The sequence below is a fragment of the Ictidomys tridecemlineatus genome, chromosome 3 (assembly GCF_052094955.1).
Source record: "Ictidomys tridecemlineatus isolate mIctTri1 chromosome 3, mIctTri1.hap1, whole genome shotgun sequence".
Classification (NCBI taxonomy): Eukaryota; Metazoa; Chordata; class Mammalia; order Rodentia; family Sciuridae; genus Ictidomys; species Ictidomys tridecemlineatus.
Window position 1 is genome coordinate 98,752,722 of NC_135479.1, and position 21,610 is coordinate 98,774,331.

At 35.2% G+C, this 21,610-nt stretch overlaps 1 protein-coding gene across 3 annotated transcripts in view; it reads left to right on the forward strand.

Annotated features, from left to right (window-relative positions):
• The first annotated feature begins 4,637 nt into the window (after positions 1-4,637).
• Positions 4,638-21,610, forward strand: part of Dhx36 (DEAH-box helicase 36) — a 40,082-nt gene continuing 23,109 nt past the window's right edge. Inside the window, exons 1-9 of one of the 3 annotated variants that reach the window (XM_078043531.1) lie at positions 4,638-4,932; positions 9,328-9,452; positions 10,169-10,406; positions 12,770-12,808; positions 14,426-14,596; positions 16,357-16,436; positions 17,049-17,123; positions 17,260-17,426; positions 18,768-18,849. In XM_078043531.1, coding sequence (XP_077899657.1) covers positions 4,714-4,932; positions 9,328-9,452; positions 10,169-10,406; positions 12,770-12,808; positions 14,426-14,596; positions 16,357-16,436; positions 17,049-17,123; positions 17,260-17,426; positions 18,768-18,849 — 1,196 coding nt within the window. In that variant the 5' untranslated portion in view covers positions 4,638-4,713. Of the gene's footprint in view, positions 4,933-5,129; positions 5,153-9,327; positions 9,453-10,168; positions 10,407-12,769; positions 12,809-14,425; positions 14,597-16,356; positions 16,437-17,048; positions 17,124-17,259; positions 17,427-18,767; positions 18,850-21,610 lie in introns of those variants that run through there. The other 2 variants (XM_005325691.5, XM_078043532.1) reach the window with 2 other exon arrangements.

Sequence of the window (21,610 nt, forward strand, 5' to 3'; positions counted from 1 at the left end):
AACATATTTATGATAATATTTAATTCATAAATTAGGTAATTAAGTTATTAACATTAATTACTAATAAAATAATTATGAAATATACTGTAATAAAAGTGATATGAATGTGGTATCTCTCTTCTCTTTCTTTCCCCTCTTAGACTATCTCATTGTTCTGAAGTTACCTTTCTAATGATGTTGAGATGAAACACTCCCACATTGTGAGCTGAAGCCAGACACGGTGCTTTTGGGTGCAACCTGTTGCTGTCAACAGGAACATGTTTTCTGTGCATGTCCTTCACCTAAAACATAACCACTTTTCCATCTTAACTAAGCACATATTCTGCACTGTGGCTGTAATTTTTGTAGTATGAGGTGCAACAGCAAAATTAGCATGAGTTTCTTTTTCTTTCTTCACAATTTTAGAGACGGATTTGTTCTTACCATATAGCTCAGCAACCTCAACAAGATTTTTTTCCCTTCTCTTATTAAGCTGAGAACTTTCATTTTTTCATTTATGGCTTCTTTTTTGGCATATCTGAAGTGCCAGAAGCACTACTCTTACACTTTGGGGGCCATTATTAAGTAAAAAACAAAACAAAACAAAAGGTTACATGAACACAAGCACTCCAATACCACCACGCTGAATCAATTAACTAAGTACAGGGCCGGCAGCCTACACTATGTGGATACTTCACAGGGGTGACTCATATTCCCAGAAGGACACAGTAGAACAGTAAGAGATTCCAGCATTTTGGTAAGACTATCATACAATTTAAAACTCAAGAACTGTTTATCTGGAATTTTCTATTTTGATATTTTTAGACTATAGTTGATCACAGGTAAAGTGAAAACATGCATAAAGTGGGCCAACTTCTTCCTGTCTGATAAGGGAGGGGAAAGGGAAGAAGGACACTTTAGGGAAAATGAATAATTTTAGGGAGGATAAAAGGGTCCACAGGATAGATGGGAGCTATGATAGTTTTATACTTAGGCAGTATTGACTCCTAGTCTCTAGTGATGTTTGGGGACAGACAGATGCAAATATGGGAACATGAGATTAAGACAATAATTCTATAAAACATTGTGCTGATCCCCACATGCTTTCTTTTCCAAGAAGCACTTTACCTGCAGCCTGGTCTGGCCTAAGTAGACAGGACAGGTCACATTCCTCAGCAAACTAATCTGCAGGAGAAAATGCAGCCCCAACCCAATGGGAGAAACCCAGGAGACTCTTGTGACCAGATCCTGAAATTCAGGAATCCAGGGATAATTTTTCCCAATAATATAATATTTAAGAATGTAGGTTAAGAATCCAATTAAAACTGGTCAGCATGGGCCAAGATGACCTAAAGTTGCCATGGCAGTGGGTACTTGACAACCTGATGTCATGCTGCTATCTGCCAAAAGCCAAGAGGTGGGCCTGGGTGGGACTCTGGAAACTTCTCTGAGATCCCCAGTAAAACTGGAGTGCAGGAGAGGCATGCTGTCCTCCTCTCTGAGAGTATCCACTATTTTCCTTAAGTGTCCTCTTCCCCTATTCCTTCAATAAACTCATTCCTAATACTCTGAGTAGCAGGTCTGAAATCTTTCTAAATTGATCATAAGATTCAGGGTTTGAAGAAGGGGTTGTCTTCAAGCTGCCTGTTTCTCAGAAAATCTCAGCTCTACAACAAGGAGACTCTGGTCTTTTCTGGTTCCTTTCTTAGCCAAGGGATTTACAACAACTGAGCTCTCTTAAGTTCTTTTGAGACTCAGTTTGGGGATAGATGAGACTTCAGGAACTCAAATAACATCTATTTAGTACTGAGCAGAGTGATCTGGCCTTTTGGATGGCCTACAGCATTTCCCTTTAGTTCATAGCACAATGGTTTCTGCCCATACCTCCCACTCAGCACTAAGAAATGAAAGCTCATCACACTTGCCTTGTTCAGTGGGTATCTCCAGCACTTGTGGATCAGTTAGACTTATGAATGAACTGGATATTCTCCAGTAAGCAGAAAGCCTGTGTGGGCCAATATATCAGTCCAGAATAGTTTGTACCAATCCCCAGTGTCCTGGTTGATAGTATATGATTTCAAGTGAGTGTCCAGATCTTAAAAGTGCTGTTCATTTACATTCCCAAGTGCCATGCACTGAAGGTGGGTACACAACCTGCTCTTAGACTACTGGAAAAAGGTGTCAAATAAAGATAGTGCTTTGATGAAGCGTAAAATTAATTACATACGTAAATGCGGTCCAGGCTGTTCTTGACAGATGATGAACTCATTTCTTCACTTTTAGTACCACGTACTGAATCACAGGTTCTTCTGCTTGAATTGATGTTGGAAACAAACTCAAGAATGTTATGGGGTGCCCGCTCAGAAAACACTCTTAAGTCCAAATTAAAAGCCAATTTAAGAATTTTTATTATCTGGCCAAAGACTGTCCCTCACAGAGTCCAAGGGACCCTAAGGGAGAACAACCTCATGCTGTCTGTGGTCAGAGTATTTAAGGAAGAAAACCACATTCTATGGACTCTGCAAGTTGCAAGCAAGCCGAATACAGGGGCTGAGAAAGCAGTTAGCAAAATAAAAACAGACAACCACATGCTGGGCATACATCCTGGGTTCGGGTACATTGGTGGGCAAGCACATGAAGTACAAACAAACAATTTTTAAAATTTAAATTAATTTAATTTTTAATTAATTAAAAATTAATTCTTTTAAAACGCTTACATAACAAGTTCATAGAGGGGTTACTATGGCTACATTGACTTAACCTTATTCATACCATGTTAGCCTGTTCTTATCTACAATCACTGGCCTACTTATCTAAACCTTATAGTGTTTTAGATCTTGTTTCCTGGGGCTTACATCCTATGTCTTATGGTTACATGATTACACCATTACTTGGATGTTGTAGTGTGACCTGATAAATACAATCAATGAGAGTGTAAGTTATAGGTTATAGATTAGCAAAAGATATAGATCATAGATATAAGATTTTGATAAATGAGATAAGACAATTATAAAGCAAGAACTGTCATAGACAGGCCTAAGACTCCATTTTGCTGCCTTCTTTATTATAAAAACTGTTAAAAGAGCTGTTTCTGAGAAACTGAAATGAAAGCTATTTTCTTATAAAAAATTTTCTTTCTGTACTTTGTACCCCACAAATTGTACCCTACTCAGGATGCAGAGGTGGTCCTAGTGAGCTATGTCCTGGGTTTGAATGCCCTTGTTGGTCTACATGACTTTGAAGTAGATTCTCACATCCCCCCCATCCTGACCCAAATTCAGGATGCGACTGTCTAACACCTGCTTGAACCCAGGACTGTGGTCAACTGAACTGCAAAGCTAATGCTTTTTTTTTTGCTTCTGTTTTATTGATTGCTTGTGTTATGCCAGATTCGTGGGACCCCAATAGACCTGCAGGAGCCGAATCCGATGCAATCACACAAGAGTTTTTATTGCAAGCTGGAGCCTGGACTCACAACCATTCTTGATGCAGTGGTACCAGGGAGTGAGTCCCGGTCCTTTGCTCAGTGAGATTTTATAGGTTTGGGGGGGATACTCTATGCGTCACAACATCACACAGCAAATCATTCCATACTAGGGGAAAATCAAACAACAACCCTTAACATTGATTAGCACATTCTAGTGGGTAGGTGTGATTGGTTAGTACAATGGGGGATTCGTTTGAACTGATTGGTTTAGGCCAAGAGGCATGCTAAGCTACATGGTTTCCCAACATGTTATCAACCACCATAAACTACTTGGGGATCATCTGGCATTCCAGGTAGTTTCCCTGTCTCATGTTGATTGGAGGTTGCTAGGGGGGTTGCTATGGGTCCTCACCTAGCCTAACTGAGTCAGGGACACCTGGTGCTGCAGACCTCTCCTGTTATTTACAGACAAACAACTCAGCAGGGTGGATATGTGCTTAGGAGTGCTCTATGGGTTTTTCCAAGGCAAGGGTCACACCCCCTTCCTTAGGACAGGCCTTGAGGTAGAAGCTGCTGTTATTTATTTATTTAAAAAAATGGAGTCACATCAGTTTCTCACTTGCTGAATGGAAAATTCCATTCCTGCCTAGAGCCCACAGGTCCCACTTATTAATGTTTTAATTTAGTAATTAAGTCTATGATTGGCTAGCTTACATGACAATAAGCAAGTCACTGAGTTGTGGTTCTTGTGCTTATATTCTCCTTGGATGGACCAGAAAGCTGCTGTCCTCCCACAGAGCTTGAGTCTCTGCAGTGAGTGACAATCCCTGGCCAAGTAAATAAAGCTCTCTTTTGATTTGAATTCGGACTTACAGTGCTTCTTGAGGCATCTTCCCATAACCGGGCCCATTCCTGCCTGATGAAGGTCTGTTCTATGCTCACTTCTAACTTATTACCAGGGCAGTTTGCTCACCTTGTAGTGCCCATTTCTATTATCCTACTTTATCTCATCTTACTTATTCTGCTTATCAACATCTTATACCTACAATCTATAACATTGATTAGACTCAGACCATAACAAGTAGTCTCCAAAACCCACGCAGGACTCCAGCACAATCCCTTCAGCAGGTACCACGTGAACCAGCCAGCGGCCGCCTGGCGTCACCGGAAACGCCTGCCTGTGACACCAGCGCGCCCCCCCTCCCCCGCCGCGGGCGCAAGAACGGAAGTGGACGCACATCCGCTTCCGGGACTGGACGCCATTTCCAGCGGTTGCGGCTCTTCACCCGTTGCGGCCCGCCGGGACAATGAGCTATGACTCCCATCAGAACTGGAGCCGCGACGGGGGATCCCGAAGCTCTGGCGGGGGCTACGGCGGGGGCCGCGGGGGAAGCAGAGGACCTGGGGGTAGTGGGGGAGGGCGGGGCGGCCGCGGCCGGCATCCCGGGCACCTGAAGGGCCGCGAGATTGGCCTGTGGTACGCGAAAAAGCAGACGCAGAAGAACAAGGATGCCGAGAGGCAGGAGGTACACCGAGAGCGGGGCGGGCAGGTCTCGCGACGCGCCGGGCCGCTGGGTCGTACGTCGCAGTAACGTCAGCCACGGCGGACGGGTGGGCGGGGCCGGCTGAGCACGTGCGCGCAGGTTCTCTGCGTGCGGCGCTCTTGCCTGGCTCAGTCTGGAGTCGCGACCTTCTGCGTTTTAGCTACATTTGCGTAGGACCAAAGTGCCTTGAGCTGTTTAAAATGTAGGTGGTTCAGGGAAATTGTCCCGCTGTTTTCGTCAGCGTTAAAATTAGCCATGAACCCAGAGATTGTGTTTTTATGTTGGGGTGGGGAAATTTCTGATCAGCTGCTCCTCTTTAAGAAGGAAACTTAGGCATCTAGAAGTGAAAGAAGTAGGATATATGATTTGGCTTAAGTTTTTTTTTTTTAAAGAGTTTACTATTTTGAAGACTAGCACTATAGGAAATATCAAGTTTCCTGAGTGTCTATTCTAATAAAAACATGATTTTTTTCATTAAACAAAAGTTGGCTTAATATAGGCCTTAAAACAACTTTTAGTGACTTGATGAAAAGCATCTTTTATATTAGATACAAAGTGTAATTAAATCATCTTTTGAACTATTTTTCTTTATGTCATTTTCATTGAAATGATTCTGGGGCTTTATCTTCACAACTTATCACATTTTTATCTTAAAAAAAAAAGCTAATTGTTCGTTGAATAAACTTTTTTGAAAATCCAGAGAAACACATAAGCCTTATTGAAATTGGAAAAGTAATGGAATTAAGTCATAACTAAAATTATGTACACAGTAATTTAACTTTTATTAACCCCTTTTCAAACAAGGTTTTACACGTTACTATGGGGCTCTAAAGACATAGCGATATTTAAGGATTTTATAGTGTAGTTGGAAAAAATAGACCTAAACAGATGAAAAGTTAAGGAAAAATATTGATTATTATTTTCACATTAAAATATTATGAGTGGAATTCTTGATATTTAGTTCCATCCTTAAACCTCCATTTTAATAAATCTCACTACTGTTTATTTACTTATAGCCAAATGGTATGTATCTTTCATTCTGCTAATTCTAGCAAATCTATCAGCTCTGCAGCTTTAATGCATCCTAGATCCAACCACTTACCTCTATAACAATTACCATAGATCAGACCACTTTTTGTTTTCTGTTTCTGGACTCCTAACTAGTCTTATAGCTTCTACTCCTACACGCTATTAAACTGACCTATTAAATCACTGTTGTGATCTTTTAAAAGGAAAGATTTGCTAATTTCATTGTCTCATTCTCTTGCTTGCAACTTGAGATCTGAAGCTAAGTCATTTCTGTCTCATTTTAATACATTTTGATGCTTCTTAACATGTTTTCTGGGAATCTTCGTGATTCTGGCTTCAACATATCAGGTTTCCCTCTCTGTGCTTATCTTTCTGAGACCATGTCTCCAATTTGAAGTAATTATAGACTTTGTAAATGTATTTTATTTTTGCTTCTTATTATTACACATCATTCTGCTGTCAGAAATGTGTGTATATTCTTGAAATATGAATACTTTTTAGTTGGTGTATTCTAACTTTTCCTTTGACTGCCTTCAACCTGGTATGATTGCTTCCTCATTAGAGTTCCCATAGCTTTTCCTTTTAAAATAACCCATGTAATTGTAAAGTAAAAGCATTCTGCTAATAGAGTCTTACAGTTCTTTCAATAGATGTTCATGGAGGACTTAATTTGAGACATTGTCTTAAGCCTGGTGTTAATAAGGTGTAGAACATATTTACCAGAGAGATTGTTAGGGGGTATGGACAAAGTGCAGTGTTAAAGTATTAAGTTATGGACAGTATGGGTTATCTTTTGACTTGGAGCTTTTAGAAGATGTTGGAGAAGCAGTAATCCTTAAGCTGAAACCTGAGCTATAGCAAAGTGTATTTATCTCTGTGTTCAGGGTTCTGGAGTTTGGTAAGGATTTTTGGACTGAGGCTGAAGTATGTGCCACAGCATGCATAGAGATCAGGAAAAGCATGTTCAAAGAACTGAATGATAAGAACCTGGAACTTAGAATTTGGTGGGTAGAACAGTGAATTTCAAACTTGTGTGTCACTTTACACAAAAAGAAATGTGTTACAATTTAAAATTCAGAACATACTTAAACCAAAAATTTCACAAAGTAATAATTATCTGCATATTGTTCTGTTTTTGTTGTTGTGTTTTTGTTTTTGCACTTTTTCTGCATTTTTAAATTAATACATTAATGCAAATCATGATTCTTTAATAAAATTGTACAAACTCTAGCTTGAAAAGTTCTGGACTTATATTTTTCTATTCCAGAACTTGAAATTTATTGACTTTTCCTAGAACCTGGGAAGTACATTGAAACATGAGATAAAAAAAATGAAATGATTGGATTTTAAATTTTTAAAATTCACTCAGCAATGTAGGATTGAAGAGAGGTAATCCTGGGGTAGGGAGACCAGTTAAGTATCCCTTGTACTAATTAAGATAAGGATTGGCAGCTTGATTAGAATTACTGGAAGTAGAAATGGACATATTGAAATGATTTAGCAGATACACTGAATGATTTTGTATTATTTTTTTAATTTGGAAGGATGAGAACAGCAGTATTAATGGATGACACTTTTATGATTATATAGATATCAGGCTTGTTGGAGGAAGATGGTGGGCTCAGCTAAGGACACTGTGAATTTGATACTGTATGGGGGCATAAAAAAGAGGATTTCAGAATGTATCTGATGCTTAGAGAATTCTAGACCAGAGGTAAGCATTTGATTGGTCATGGGTCCACATGTGGTAGTTGAAGGGTGAGAGTAAATATTGAGAAGAGGAATGGACCCAAGCCTGAATTCTGTAAACAGTTGATGTCTCCAGCTTGAATGTGCATAGGAACTACCTGCCTTGTTAAAAAGTAGGACTGGTATGGAGCCAGAGATTCTGCCTTTCTGATAGACTCCCAGATGATGGCAGTGCTTTTGGTCTGTAGAGCACTCAGGCTGTAAAATACAGAACACAAATATTTAGGAGATGGTCCAAGGAAGAGAAGGATACAAAAGAATCCAGGTTAGAGAAGTCAGAGAACTGAAGAAATGAGGAGGTAGGCAATATTTTGGAATCCAGGAGCAGTATTTGAGAGAAGAGTATATGAAAGAAGAACTAACAGTGGCAAGACTGCATAGGCCTGAGGTGAGAGTTGAGAATGTCTTAGATTGGTTAACAAGGTCATGGGCAACCATGGTGAGATCGCCTCTCTGAGTAGAGGGATTGCAGCCTGATTGCAGTGGGGCCAGAGAAGGAAAGATGAGAAAGGGAGTGTTTCCCAACAGTTTTACTGTGGTGAAAGCAAAATAGTGCAGTGGTTTTTGGGGTGGAAGGATTCAAGAGAGGGTTTTTTGTTTGTTTGTTTTTTTAAGAAGTTTGATGTTCAGGTACTGATTTGTTTTTCTGCTTTAGCCACCCACCAATGCCAGACTTTGTCAAAGTTCTTCCTTATCTCTATGGAGATGGTGTTTTTTCCTAAATTAAGAAAATTCGTGTATCTGTGTAATTTCAATTCCTGGCCTTTTACTGAGCACTCCAAAATTTATATCATGACTTTAAAAACATAAAATCTCTCCAGAGATCAAGGTTCATATTTCCATCTGCCTAATGATTACTGTAGTTAGGAAACTTCACTGTTGTTCTTAATTATCTAAAGTCGTCTAGTTCTTCATTGCCTCAAATTCAAGCTTAGCTCATCCTTTGACTGCCACCAAAAATTGGGTTTGGCATTCATTCTTTTACCTTGGCCTATAATTTCTTAGATGCATACTTAAGGTTTCTAAAAGTTTTCATGGCTTACCAAGGATCTTATCTTTGTCAGAGTTGGTGTTTTATTTAGTTTTCTGAAACAACTGCATTTGTCATCTCCATTAGTACTTATCGATTTTATTTAGTCCCTCTTGGAGATCAGCCTTCTTACTTCCCAGTTATATTTGTTTTAGTGTGAGAAATTTCAGATGCTCATTACACCCAAAATATTGTTTCCCAGTGTTCAGCTTTTTTTTTTTTTAAAGATAGGACGTTTAGAATTTAATAAATGAAAATTTAAAACAGGAAAACATCTATCATATGTACATGAGAGGAAGCATACAAATATGCTTTATTTCCCAGTCATATTTACAGCTATTTCTAAAACTAGATGGTAAGAAAAGGTCTCTAAAGATAGATTTAAAATGTTAACATTAACTAGGTCTAGGAAGTAGGGTTGGGCTAGAGGGCATGTATGGATAATTAACTTTTTTTATGTGTTTGTTGAACATATGTTATTTGGCCTTTATTTTTCTTTTTAGTTATCAAATGGTTTTGCACATGCTTTCTTACATTGATAAAGACACTCTTTCCATTGTACAAAATAGAGAGCTGTGGTACACATGGATGAACGACGAGAAGAGCAAATTGTGCAGCTGCTAAATTCTGTCCAAGCAAAGAATGATAAAGATTCAGAAGCAGAGATATCCTGGTTTGCGCCTGAGGATCATGGGTAAAACAAAGAGCATTCTTTTAAAAAAAGGGCAAAGAGTAACACTTCTTTTATAGCATAAGCTGGAAAATAGTGATAATAAATATAATATCATTAGGCTCTTCAATAAGTAGAATTTACTCTTGAAGTAATTCATTTTTCTTATGTTAATTAGGCAGATTTTGAGGAAAAATATTAGATGGCTTATTCCCATAGGAAACCCATGCAGTGGGAATGCATAGTGTGTATAGATATGAGATGTACTAGTATTTCTTGTGCATCAATTTTGTATTTTCTTAATTATTCTGTTTGGGAGGTCTGCATAAATTTAAATTGCTTCTGTTTTAGAAATTTGAAAAAACTAAATCATTGCGAGGAAAAGTATTTCAGAGACTGTATAATGTATCCCATTTGTAGCTCAGAAAGGAAGAAAATGAAGTTATGAAATACAGCAAGTCTATAAAAATCAGAAAAAAAATGCTATGGAAGAATAACTTGTGGATTTTTGTTTTTAATTGTCACAAAGAATAACTCATCTGACAGTATCTGTTTTAAAGGAGGAAAAATCTGAATTTATCCCGGAATCTAAGTATATTTCATTACTGCTTTATAGAGCAAAAATACAAGCTTTAAGTTTTGGTGATTTTTGAAATATTTAGACAGCACATTATTATGTTTTGTTCCAGGACTTGAGTGTCTTTTCATCTGACCTGTTTTTACTCTTTATTTTGTCAAAGTAGATATGGTACTGAAGTTTCTGGTGAGACAAAACCAAGCTCAGAGAAGAAACTTGACAGCCAGGAAAAGAAAGTGAAAAACCAAGATAAAAAGACATTTAGGATCAGGGACAAATCATACATTGACCAAGATTCTGAGTATCTCCTACAAGAAAATGAACCAGATGGAACCTTAGACCAAAAGTTACTGGAGGATTTACAAAAGAAAAAAACTGACCCTCGTTATATTGAAATGCAGGTAATAGAAAGCAAGACGTGGAAAGAAGTTTTACTTTTCGATCTCTCCTTAGACATGAGAGAAATGGTTAAAAATAGGCTGCACAATGTAGATATGTGAGATTTCTCAAGAAACCATTCTCTGGGAATCTTTTGCTTTTCAAGTAGTAAAAAGAAACATTGGGAACAAAAATTACTACATATAACCTGCAATTTCCTATCTCATCTGCAGAAGCTTGTGTGGTGAGAAGAAATGTTTAAGAAATGCTAATGCCAGTGAAAACAAAATCACTCTTCTTAGTTCTGTTTAGTAAAGGTGATTAGAATTATGAAGTTTTCAGATCATTTAATCATCTCCTTGTATAAATGAGAAAAATTTTGTGATGTTCATATATTAACCAACATTTTAAATATAAAACTATGACAAGAACTGAAGTTCCCCTGAGTGATTCTAATATTTTCTTTTCATATTAGGCAAGACATTTCAAGGTCTCTTATAGTTATAAAATTGTACTCTTTGGGGCTGAGGATATAGCTCAGTTGGTAGAGTGCTTGCCTCACATGCACAAGGCACTGGGTTCCATCCCCAGCACACCACACACATATACACACACACACAAATGTATGCTTTGTGGGTATTCTAGAGATAGATGTAATAAAATATATGTGTATGTATGTATATGTGAATATATATATAATATTGAGGGAATTTTGAGGAACATATCTTTATGCAAATAATGTATCATTTTTTGAGAAAGGCAGCTATCTCCTGTAAGAAAGACAGGATCAATTCATTGATAAAAATTGGATTTTTTGAAAGCTGTGATTGTCCATGAGCCAAATCAGGTAACTCCTTGATACCTATGAGATTAAAATACGATTTGAGGAGATGGAGAAGATTTTGAGGTGAATTAATTCAAAATATTGTTGCTAAAAGATTAGCTGCTTTTGTAGACTTACGAACAAGGAAAGTTGGTTGTTATCTTGCCTTTTATTGTATGGTGGACAGAACTCAAATGTTCTTAAAGACTGAAAATTGATCTGAAACAGAAAGAAGAAATGCATAAAACGTAAAAACAATTTGTCTTTATTTCCCAGACAATTTGTAAAGGCTTAGTGTATACAAAAAATTAAGGATTCTCAAAAGAACTGTGTTTAAATACTTGGTAATATGCAATATTTTTTATTTTATGGTTTGTATAAGTAGCATTAACTTTCTACTTGCTATATGCTAGTTATGCTTATCTTCTGAAGAGTAATAAGACATTCCTTTTCTTCACACTGCTTATAATCACATCTCGTATCTTGGCCATAGCCAAATTTTAAGACAGAAGATTTGGTGGCCTTGGGAAAGAATATTGGGCCATATCTCTCTATTTTAGCAGGATTCACATACATGGGAAGCAAATCTAAATATTTCTTGTTTGAAGTGCAGTGGGGTAATGTGGACATGCTTACATATTAAGATGGTTACATTTGATGCAATGGGTATTAATACTTTCAGATGTTACTTCAAGAAATTTTTTTTAATTACTACAGTAAAAAAGTGGTCACTTATTACTTCACTGAAGTCACTTTAAATCATCACATTGTCATTTTTATGCTACTGGGAAGGATTACTTGACTATATCAAGTGTGGGAGTAATTAATTACCTATGGCAATTCTAATTTTGATTTTATTTTAAAATCAAGTTTCTTTTATTAAGAGAGTGTTAAAACACTTATTTTTATGCCACTGGAGGTTCATGTCATATGCTGTCTCTAGTTAAATGTAAATCTTAGTACTACTTTCTTAGTGTTTTTATGTAATAGGATATAAGATTCTATAAAAACTTTCAGAATTAGCCAGAAATTGTCTCATAGTAAAAGAAAATATAGGAAAGAATCAGTCACTTCCTTCTTAGTATTTCAGTTGTAATCCAGCAAATTGTAAATTTGTTCAGTATCTTATTGTGTCAAATTGCTGTTTGTGTTTTTTTAATAAAAAGATGTGGCAGCCCTATAAAATAAAACCTTTGAGGCATTCAGGCTGTGTTTGAATTAACTAAGAACACAGTTCTGAAATGACTGTATATTCCTTCTTTTAAGTTTTCTTTTACACTCAGAGGCATCTACCCTAAAACAATCTTTAAATCAGATCCAGAGCCTACTGCATTAGTGAACAGTTTACTGATGAGTAGAAAAAAGAATGTGATGTTCAGATCAAATCTGAGATGAATGTATAAATCAGAAGGTTATTTGAGAATTAAATAAGTTATAATATCTCACACAAGTTATAATAAAAATACTTTTGGATTCTAGCACATTTGGTTAGGTTATGTTATTACTGTGGTTCCAATTTGAATACATTGCTTTTATAAAAATTACTTTTTCTTACAATTTCAGCATTTCAGGGAAAAGCTGCCTTCATATGGAATGCAAAAGGTAAAATACTTTATACTATTTGATTTGTAGCATGAGTACAATTTTTTAAAATAGCTATATGTTGAAAAATATGTTAATGAACCTTCTAAAGGGAAGTAATTTTTTTAAATTTTTGCAGGATTAAAGGAAAAAATGATAATGAAATAGTTTTTTAGAAATTTATCATTTATATCTACAATTGAAATCTTTGGAGTTAAAAAAATAGAATTTTTTTGTATAATTTCCTTTGGATAAATACTCTGATCTTAATGCAAGACTAAGCACTTTAGTTAAAATGAAGGCATTACTTACTTTAATTGTTAAGCTTCATAACACATTTACCTTATATAGAATGAAGAAGTACCCCATCCTTCTCTGTCCTCCCACCCTTATTTATTTTTCTTTTACTTTTCCTAGCACTTATTACTACCTGACTGTCTTCCCCTCCTAGTCCAGTGTAAGTTCTTCAGAACTGGGTCTGTTTTGTTTATTTTGTATTTCTTTACTCTAAACATTATATAATACGAAACTCCTGGCATTGTACAGCCATCCAGTAAATATTTATTGAATGAATGAATAGATTACATTCCACTTCTTAGTACAGTAATCTCTTGGTCTCCACAAAAATTGGTTCCAGGATGTTTTATGAATACCGTAAGTATTCAAGTCCCTTTATATAACATGGGACAGTATTTCCATATAATCTACACACATCCCTTGTATACTTTAAGTCATTTCCAGATTACTTATAATTCCTAATGTAATATAAATGTTTTTATAAATACTTGTTGGTACTATATTATTTAGGGAATAATGACAAAAAATGTTCAGAATAGATGCAGTTAGTTTTTCAAAAATTTTCCATCTATAATTGGTTGAATTCACAGATGCAACACTAATGGATAAGGATGGACTCACTATATTTACCAACTATATTTTCAGAATTCAAACTTGAAGGGTTTTCCAATGTACCAAATAGGTCGGTTTAGACAAGAAATGTTTAAAACATAAGTTTTCAAGTAACATTATTTTGTAGTTGAAAATATAACCCATGATTTTTTTGAAGTAACAGGAAGATTTTATTAATACAGTGAATGTTACTATTCAGAATGCTAGTATACATCAAGGAAAATTTTTTTAAGGAAAATCTTCCTAAAGATGGAGTCTAGACACCTAAAGTTTATCCATTTAATTAGATATTTAAAATCTGTTTTTATTTTAATTATTTGAAAGTAAATAATCTGAAAATAACTTAAGCAGTGTGTAAAATTTGCCTAGTACTTTAAGCCATATTGATGAATTATGCTATAATTCCATGATATCCTCAGTAGTTACGCAGGCAAGAGATTTGCTTTCAGTTTAATGTTAACACTTATGCTTGGAATTCATGACCTGTTTCTTTCTGTTCTTATCCATGTTTTTCTTTGGCAGTACCTTCTCTCTGCTTTATAGCTTGATGCTTTTTGTTTCTTGAAAATTGTAAGATCTAGGTATCCAAACTGCCAGCCATTGTACATGACAAAATTTAAAAAAGCATTAGTATGTTTGTTAAAAATGTTTATATTTTCAGTTGGGTAGGATTTTGATTAATTTCTTTTCAGATTTACTCAACATTCCTTATTTTCCCTTTTGAAATAGGAGTTGGTAAATTTAATTGATAATCATCAAGTAACAGTAATAAGTGGTGAAACTGGTTGTGGAAAAACCACTCAAGTTACTCAGTTCATTTTGGATAACTACATTGAAAGAGGAAAAGGATCTGCATGCAGGATAGTTTGTACTCAGCCAAGAAGAATTAGTGCCATTTCAGTAAGTAATTTCTCACCTGTTACAACTCCCTCTTTTAATTCCTATTCTCCTTTAAGTAATTTTGTAAGGACTTACTAATTTCTAAGGTTTGAAGTGATTCTTAATTAGGCATAGAATTTGTTGCTATGAAAGAAAGTACATGTTTGCTTGACAAATACTTAGTAGTAAAGGCCAAAAGATTGAATGACATCTGCCTAATAGATAGTAGATATTTATGAATTCAAGATAAATTATTAATCCAGGAAATTTTCAGTATAAATCTACAAGAATGAAAACTAAATAAAATATTTGTAGAATTGATGACATCCTCCAAATAATCTTCAACATTAGATGCTTTAAATTTTGCAAGTTGGTTTATTTAGTATTTCTTAAATCTCTTTTTTCAGTATATAAGTAAACTGAATAATGTTGAAGGAGGAAAGCCCCCTTTTTTTGAAGCAACATTTTAGTAGTCGGTGATTTTCAAATTCATCTACTTATCAAGAGGGAGCTTATCAATTTTTCAGGTTAATGTTGTTTGCTTAAGTGATCTAGAGTTCTTTGTATCTGTAAAAACAAAGTTTAAGTAAGATAAGCACAAGTAATAGTTATAAGTACATGTTTTTACAAACAACATTTAGGTCTTCTAATGTTCTTTGTGTAGTTATTTTAGGTAACCTTATTTATGAGTTATGTATCCTTTAAAGATTTAGGGTGGCTTGGGGATGTAGCTCCATGGTAGAATGCATGCTAGAGGCCCAGGGTTGAATCCCCAGTATCAAAAGGCATTTTGAGGTTTGTTATCATATATAGTGAGTATGTGAGTGTCTTTAGTTTTATGATGATGTTATCACATTTTCTAAGTAATTTAATAAGAGTTTCTGATTAGGGACTCATTACCAATTATTATAGCAATGCTTGTTGATAAATATAGCATACCTTTAAGCAATGTATAGTGTACTTTTTAAATAGAGCAACATTCTTCACACTATTTTGGGGGAGAGCCATGTTCCTGTACATTGCGTAAGATCACACAGTGATAAAAATGGTAACAGTTATATAGCTGGACTTAAATTTTTAATAATATATATTGACAGTAGGAATTAATGGTAATTCGATGTTTTTTCTTCGTTTCCTAAGATCTGTTAGAATTTGGATGTGCAGATTAATATGGTCTAAGTGTATTTTGGATATACTGATTGAAAAGTTTTACTTCTGAAGTATTATAATGATTGTCTTTTGCTGTTTCTAACATCAAATTATCACTGGTCTGTCACAAGGTGACTGTTGATACTTTTAATTACACATATCAGTATTGGATTATAATAACATTTGTCCAGAGTTTACATTTGACAGCCTTTCAACTATACATAAAAACTAGGAATTAAACAGTACAGTTTTCTTTTATAAAGATAAAAACCAAACAAAAACTACGAATTGTGTAAGATAAAGATAAATTACCTTGATTTCCAACTCTTGTAGAAAAAAGTCAGGTAAGATAGAAATTTATCAAAGGGTTCCATAGAAAAGCATTTTGAAAGTAATGATGAAAGAACATTTGGCTTTAAAGGACTTTATAAGAATAAATGAAAAGAATCAGGTAGTCTTCAGCTTTTAAGAAAGGAATGCACAATTTAACTCTCAGATTTTAATATCTTTTTAAAATTTATCTGAAAATCTAAAGAATTATTTTTCAACAATCTGAGATTTTTCATGGATATTAGGACATTTGTCCTAAAGGAAATGGTATTTTCTTTGTAACTGTTTTATTTAAATTAAAGGTTGCAGAGAGAGTGGCTGCAGAAAGGGCAGAATCTTGTGGCAATGGAAACAGCACTGGATACCAAATTCGTCTCCAGAGGTAAAGAATGTTTATTTCTTGTGTACAGATAGATTAAGTGAAAACGTTGAAACTGGCGATTGAAAAGAAAGGGGTTTTTTTTTTTCCATTTTTATTCTTGTCATTACTGTTAGAATTAACATTTAAAACCATTTGCTGCTAACTCATCTTTTTTCCCCAAAATTGCCATGTTAAAATGTGCTTTTACATTATGCAGTGATAAGAAAAATGACTTTTTAGTTGAATATCATCACTTCTCCTCAAAGGAATTGGTATCCTATTCTTTTGATACCTCATGGCCCCTCCCTTGACTAGCTTTATGTATTGATTTTGATATCCTTACTCTAACCCCACAGTCTCCCCACTGAACCTTTGCTCTTTTCTGGAACTTCAGATTCCTTTTACTTATTTAAATGATTAGACTTTTCAATCACTGAACCAGAAATTTAGGGCATATAAATCTCTGTTATTCTCTCTATTATTATGGCATTATATTCCTCATTAGTCCCCATTGTAGTAGGTGTTGTTATAACTAAACATGAAATATGAAGATTTTTTATTAAACTTGTATGGTACTTAGTAAATTATTAGAAAAGAAACTCCAGAACTATTAACTATGTCTTTCATCCACAGTCGGTTGCCAAGGAAACAGGGTTCTATCTTATACTGTACAACAGGAATCATCCTTCAGTGGCTCCAGTCAGACCCGTGAGTATGTTTCAACTGAGAAATTGTTAATATTATCAAAAGATGTAATTATTAAATTGAATATTGCTGGTTGTTAAAGAAAAATTGTGTTTTTAAGTTTTATACTGAGTTAAAATACTTCACACTTCTGTTGTAGGCATTTATCCAGTGTTAGTCATATTGTACTTGATGAAATCCATGAAAGAAATCTACAGTCAGATGTTTTAATGACTGTGATTAAAGATCTTCTCCAGTTTCGATCTGACCTAAAAGTAATATTGATGAGTGCAACACTGAATGCTGAGAAATTTTCAGAATATTTTGGTGAGTAAACTTTGATTATTAGAAAAGGTACCAGAAAGCCACTAAATTTAATTTTAAAAAATGTAGAATTGGTATAGTCATAATACATGTCATGTAATTTGTTGCATTTTAATAATATCTTAACTCCCCCCACCCCCAACCCTGCCTCCATTTAGTTTCTTGGATTAGAGGAATATTCTGTTTTTAAATGGTGGTGGCATTTCTGATATCAGTGACAGCAGGTTACTGATGTTACCACCAGACAGTTTAGGTGGTATCATGGAAGCAAACTACAGACATAGTAGGTTATAAACATCTGTTTGTGATTCTTCTGTGGCTAGGTTGACAGTTGGCCAATAGCACTAATGATCAGTTAGGGAATACTGAATGTGTCAGGTAGTGTGTTTGACCCTTTGTTTTCAGTAACCTGAATAATACCTTGTATGGTAGGTAGTGTTATTACTCACGTTTTTAAAAGTGAGAAGACAGACTCAGAACAGTTAAAATAGCTTATTCATGGTTGCATAATTAATGGGAGGACAAAAATCTAAAATTAGATTCAACTGGCTATAAAGTACATTCTTTTAAAATTAAATTCACTGTCCTTTCTGCGTATACTTGTGGTGGAAGAAGGGGAAAAGGGAGAGAATCAGTGTAGGTGACAATATTTAATGCTCTTGTTTTGGCTTTTAATAACTTCCTTAAAATATATACCAGTTAATCCTTAAAGCATTATGAGATTAGTTGAGGCAGGTATTTTTTTCCTTTTGTCTTTTTTTAATAGATATCTGCAACTAATATTGAAGACCTTGGCTCAATTTGATACAGGCCAGAGATAGAGCAGTAGTAATGGTGGCTTGGATATTTTAATCTCTGCTGTTTTAGCGTTTGTTTAGAGTGTGTGCTGCTTGTTTTGCTTGCTATGAAAAGCATTTAAATAACAGTACTATGGTGATTTTTTTTTTTAATTAGTGATTTTGAAATAGTAACAATTTAAAATTGAAGTAGGTCTTGTTTTGACTCCTTTTCCCCTCTAATTCTGGGTGCCACCAATAGTAAGACTTCTTATCTAGGTTTTAGTAAAACATGTATTCTTCTATGGTACTATCTTGGTTTAATAATAACAATGTAGACTTGTAGTAGTTTCTGAATTCAGCTTAAAATAGCTCTTTTCTTTTATATCTTACATTATATTTTATGTTATCGTGTAGAACAGTGAGATTTGTAGGAAGTAGAGTAGAGCTATATTATAGGAACATTTTCTTAAAATTCAGAATATTGTCTTAGTTTATGGTGTGTTGATTATTTTTATTTATATACATTCAAGTACAAATTTATGTTTATTTTTGTCTGCCTTAATAGGTAACTGTCCAATGATACATATACCTGGTTTTACTTTTCCGGTTGTAGAATATCTTTTGGAAGATATTATTGAAAAAATAAGGTAAGTAAACATTAGGAATAGAAGAAACTTATAGCTACTAGAGTGCAACCTTTCTCATACCAAACTTCAGTTAGTTTTAGATACTCAGAATTGACCACTTCCTTCTACTTCTTCATGGTTCAGGGATTTTCAGACTTATCTACATGTTGAAATTACCTGGAATTTTTTAAAAATTCAAATGCCTGTTTCATTTCATTACGAAGTTTGTGTTGGTAGCCATAATCTTTTTCTTTTTTTTTTTTTTTCCTTGTACTAGGTATTGAACCCAAAGGGTCTTACCAATGAGCAACATCACCATGCTTTTTAAAAAAATTTTGAGACAGTGTCTAAGTTGCTGAGGGCCTTCTATGCTGCTGAGCCTGGCCTTGAACTTGTCGATCCTCCTGCCTCAGCCTCCTAAGTTGCTAGAATTACAGGTGTGTGCCACCACACCTGGTGGAATCAATGAGTTTTAGAAGTCCTTGGGCAGCAGAGTTTGGGATCCTCTATCTTTAGTGTTTGTGCCGCTCTTCTGGTTTTCCTATCACCCTTTACTATTGTATCCCCTCAGGATTCTCAAGTCTTTTTCAGTGCTTTGTGTTTTCTTTCTGCAGTCTTGTTTATTTACATAATTGTAATTGACTATTTCCACAGCTTGTATCACTACAGCTTTAGGACTGAAAAGCTCTTCCTGAATGCTGAAATTTTTTCTATTCAATAGTATTGCAGCACCACAGACACCTTGGACATCATATTTTTCAAGTCCAAGTTATTGTCGTATATTTGATCCCCACCTAGCTCCCACCAGTAAAAATAACAACAAAAACATTAATCCTAAAACAATTAACAATACTATCTCCTGGTCAGTTTTCTATACATTAAATTAAAAGAACAAATACTTATCAAGCATTTATATACACTGAAATGTGCCGATACTTTATATGCTGAGTAATCAGTTTACTCCAGATGGTTTTGTACTTATTCTCCAACACACCCAAACCATGAGTCTTTCTTTTGAATATCCCTTCTCATTATTACTGGAGGTTCTTAATCTGTCCTGTGCTAATATAATAGTTCTTTTCTTTGGTATTATGGACTTTACTGTTCCAACTGAAAATAAATATGATCATGTAAGCTTTCTCTTGCTGCACAAGAGATTCCTTTCTGCTTATAATTTTATCTTTGAAAACTGAGCCTTTATTGGTTTAACATGGCCTTTAACAGAAAAGCTCATCTGACTTGCCCTCAACACTCTGGACACTGGCTTTTAGCTGCTACCAACTTTTCCCAGCAACCTGTACACAATTATATTTGTATTCCTTCAAAAGAAAAAGATTGAGAAAGCTCAGTCCCCAAATTCCATCCCAGAGCCCTTTGCTGTTTGGCTGCATCCTCTTCTTCAGCCTCATTTTCTCTGTCAGACGTCCCCTATCAGTGCTCAATGCACCCTTCCCTAATGTGCCAGGTCCTGCCTTTTCTTTATGCCTTTGTACTTTGCTACATGTTATTTTCTCCATTTAGCCTTCCCTTTGCTATTTCATCCTTTCATCTGTAAACTATTGACTAAGGAAAATTTCATCTTCATTTCCTGTAGCATTTGAATCTATTGTTAATACTTATGTTATTGCCATGTAGTCTATCTCTGAATTTGCCTTTTGCTCTAGAGTTCATGCTTTTCAATATCAAAGATTTTGTCATCTTAGTTAATAGTAGCATAGTGCCTGGCCTATAATGAATATCAGAATAAATAAATGATAGATTTATGATTCAGCTCACCATTCATGAGAAAACCAGAAGGTGAGAGTGGGAAGATAACAGCAAAGGTCCACCAGTTATTTTACATGGAGAAAAGACAACTAGATTTTGACTAGACATTTATTTAACAGTTATTTAAGTTTTACTCTGTGTGTTGCATAACGCCAGATTTTAAGCATAAAGCAAGGGAAGACTTGGTATACCTTTGTATATCTCGACAGCTCTGAACTGTTATATAAAGTCTGGGGAAAGTAAAATGTGTTTTGGAAATGAGTTCATATATCAAGCATAGACAGTGAAGGAAATGATGAAAGCAGAATAGAAAGGAGGGAAATCGATATTTCAGAGAGGGAGGAACTTGCTCAAAATGAGAGAGATGGCATTTTATCACTTTTATTATTATTATTATGCCAATTGTTCTTCCATTCTTTGCTTTTTTTCTTAGTGTGCATAAATATTCTAGGTACTTGTTCCTCAATTCCACTTTGTACAGTGTGCCTTACTTCCCACCATGGCACATGTAGCAATTCATTTCTAAGGGAATAATAGGAATAGCTTGATAGTACGAAGGCAACATTGGGGGATCAGTAATGTCAGTGCCTCTGTAGTTATTGAAGATTTAGGGGACTCTAGGTTACAGGTTTGAATAGTGAAGGGGCTTAATACTTTTTTTGGTGTTTATATATCAGGCACTGTACTTTATCACTTTTATTATTATTATGCCAATTGCTACTATAAAAGTATCAATCACTCAAATAAGATAAAGCACCAGAAGATTTATAACCTTGTGTAAGGCCACACAGATAGTCAGAGGCAGAGCCACAACATCACTCTTTTGTGTAACTCCAGAGCTTGTGCTCCACCCCCCTCATTCCATCTTAGATGCCTTCTTTAGGTAAATTCTGAGAGGTTTGGGGGTTGAAGTGTAGGTTTGTTTTTCTTTCTCTCTCTCCATCTGGCATGCTTCTCAGAACTCAGTGGAAGGAAGGATTCTTACAAATGTGCCCTCTGTTTTTATCAGTCACTA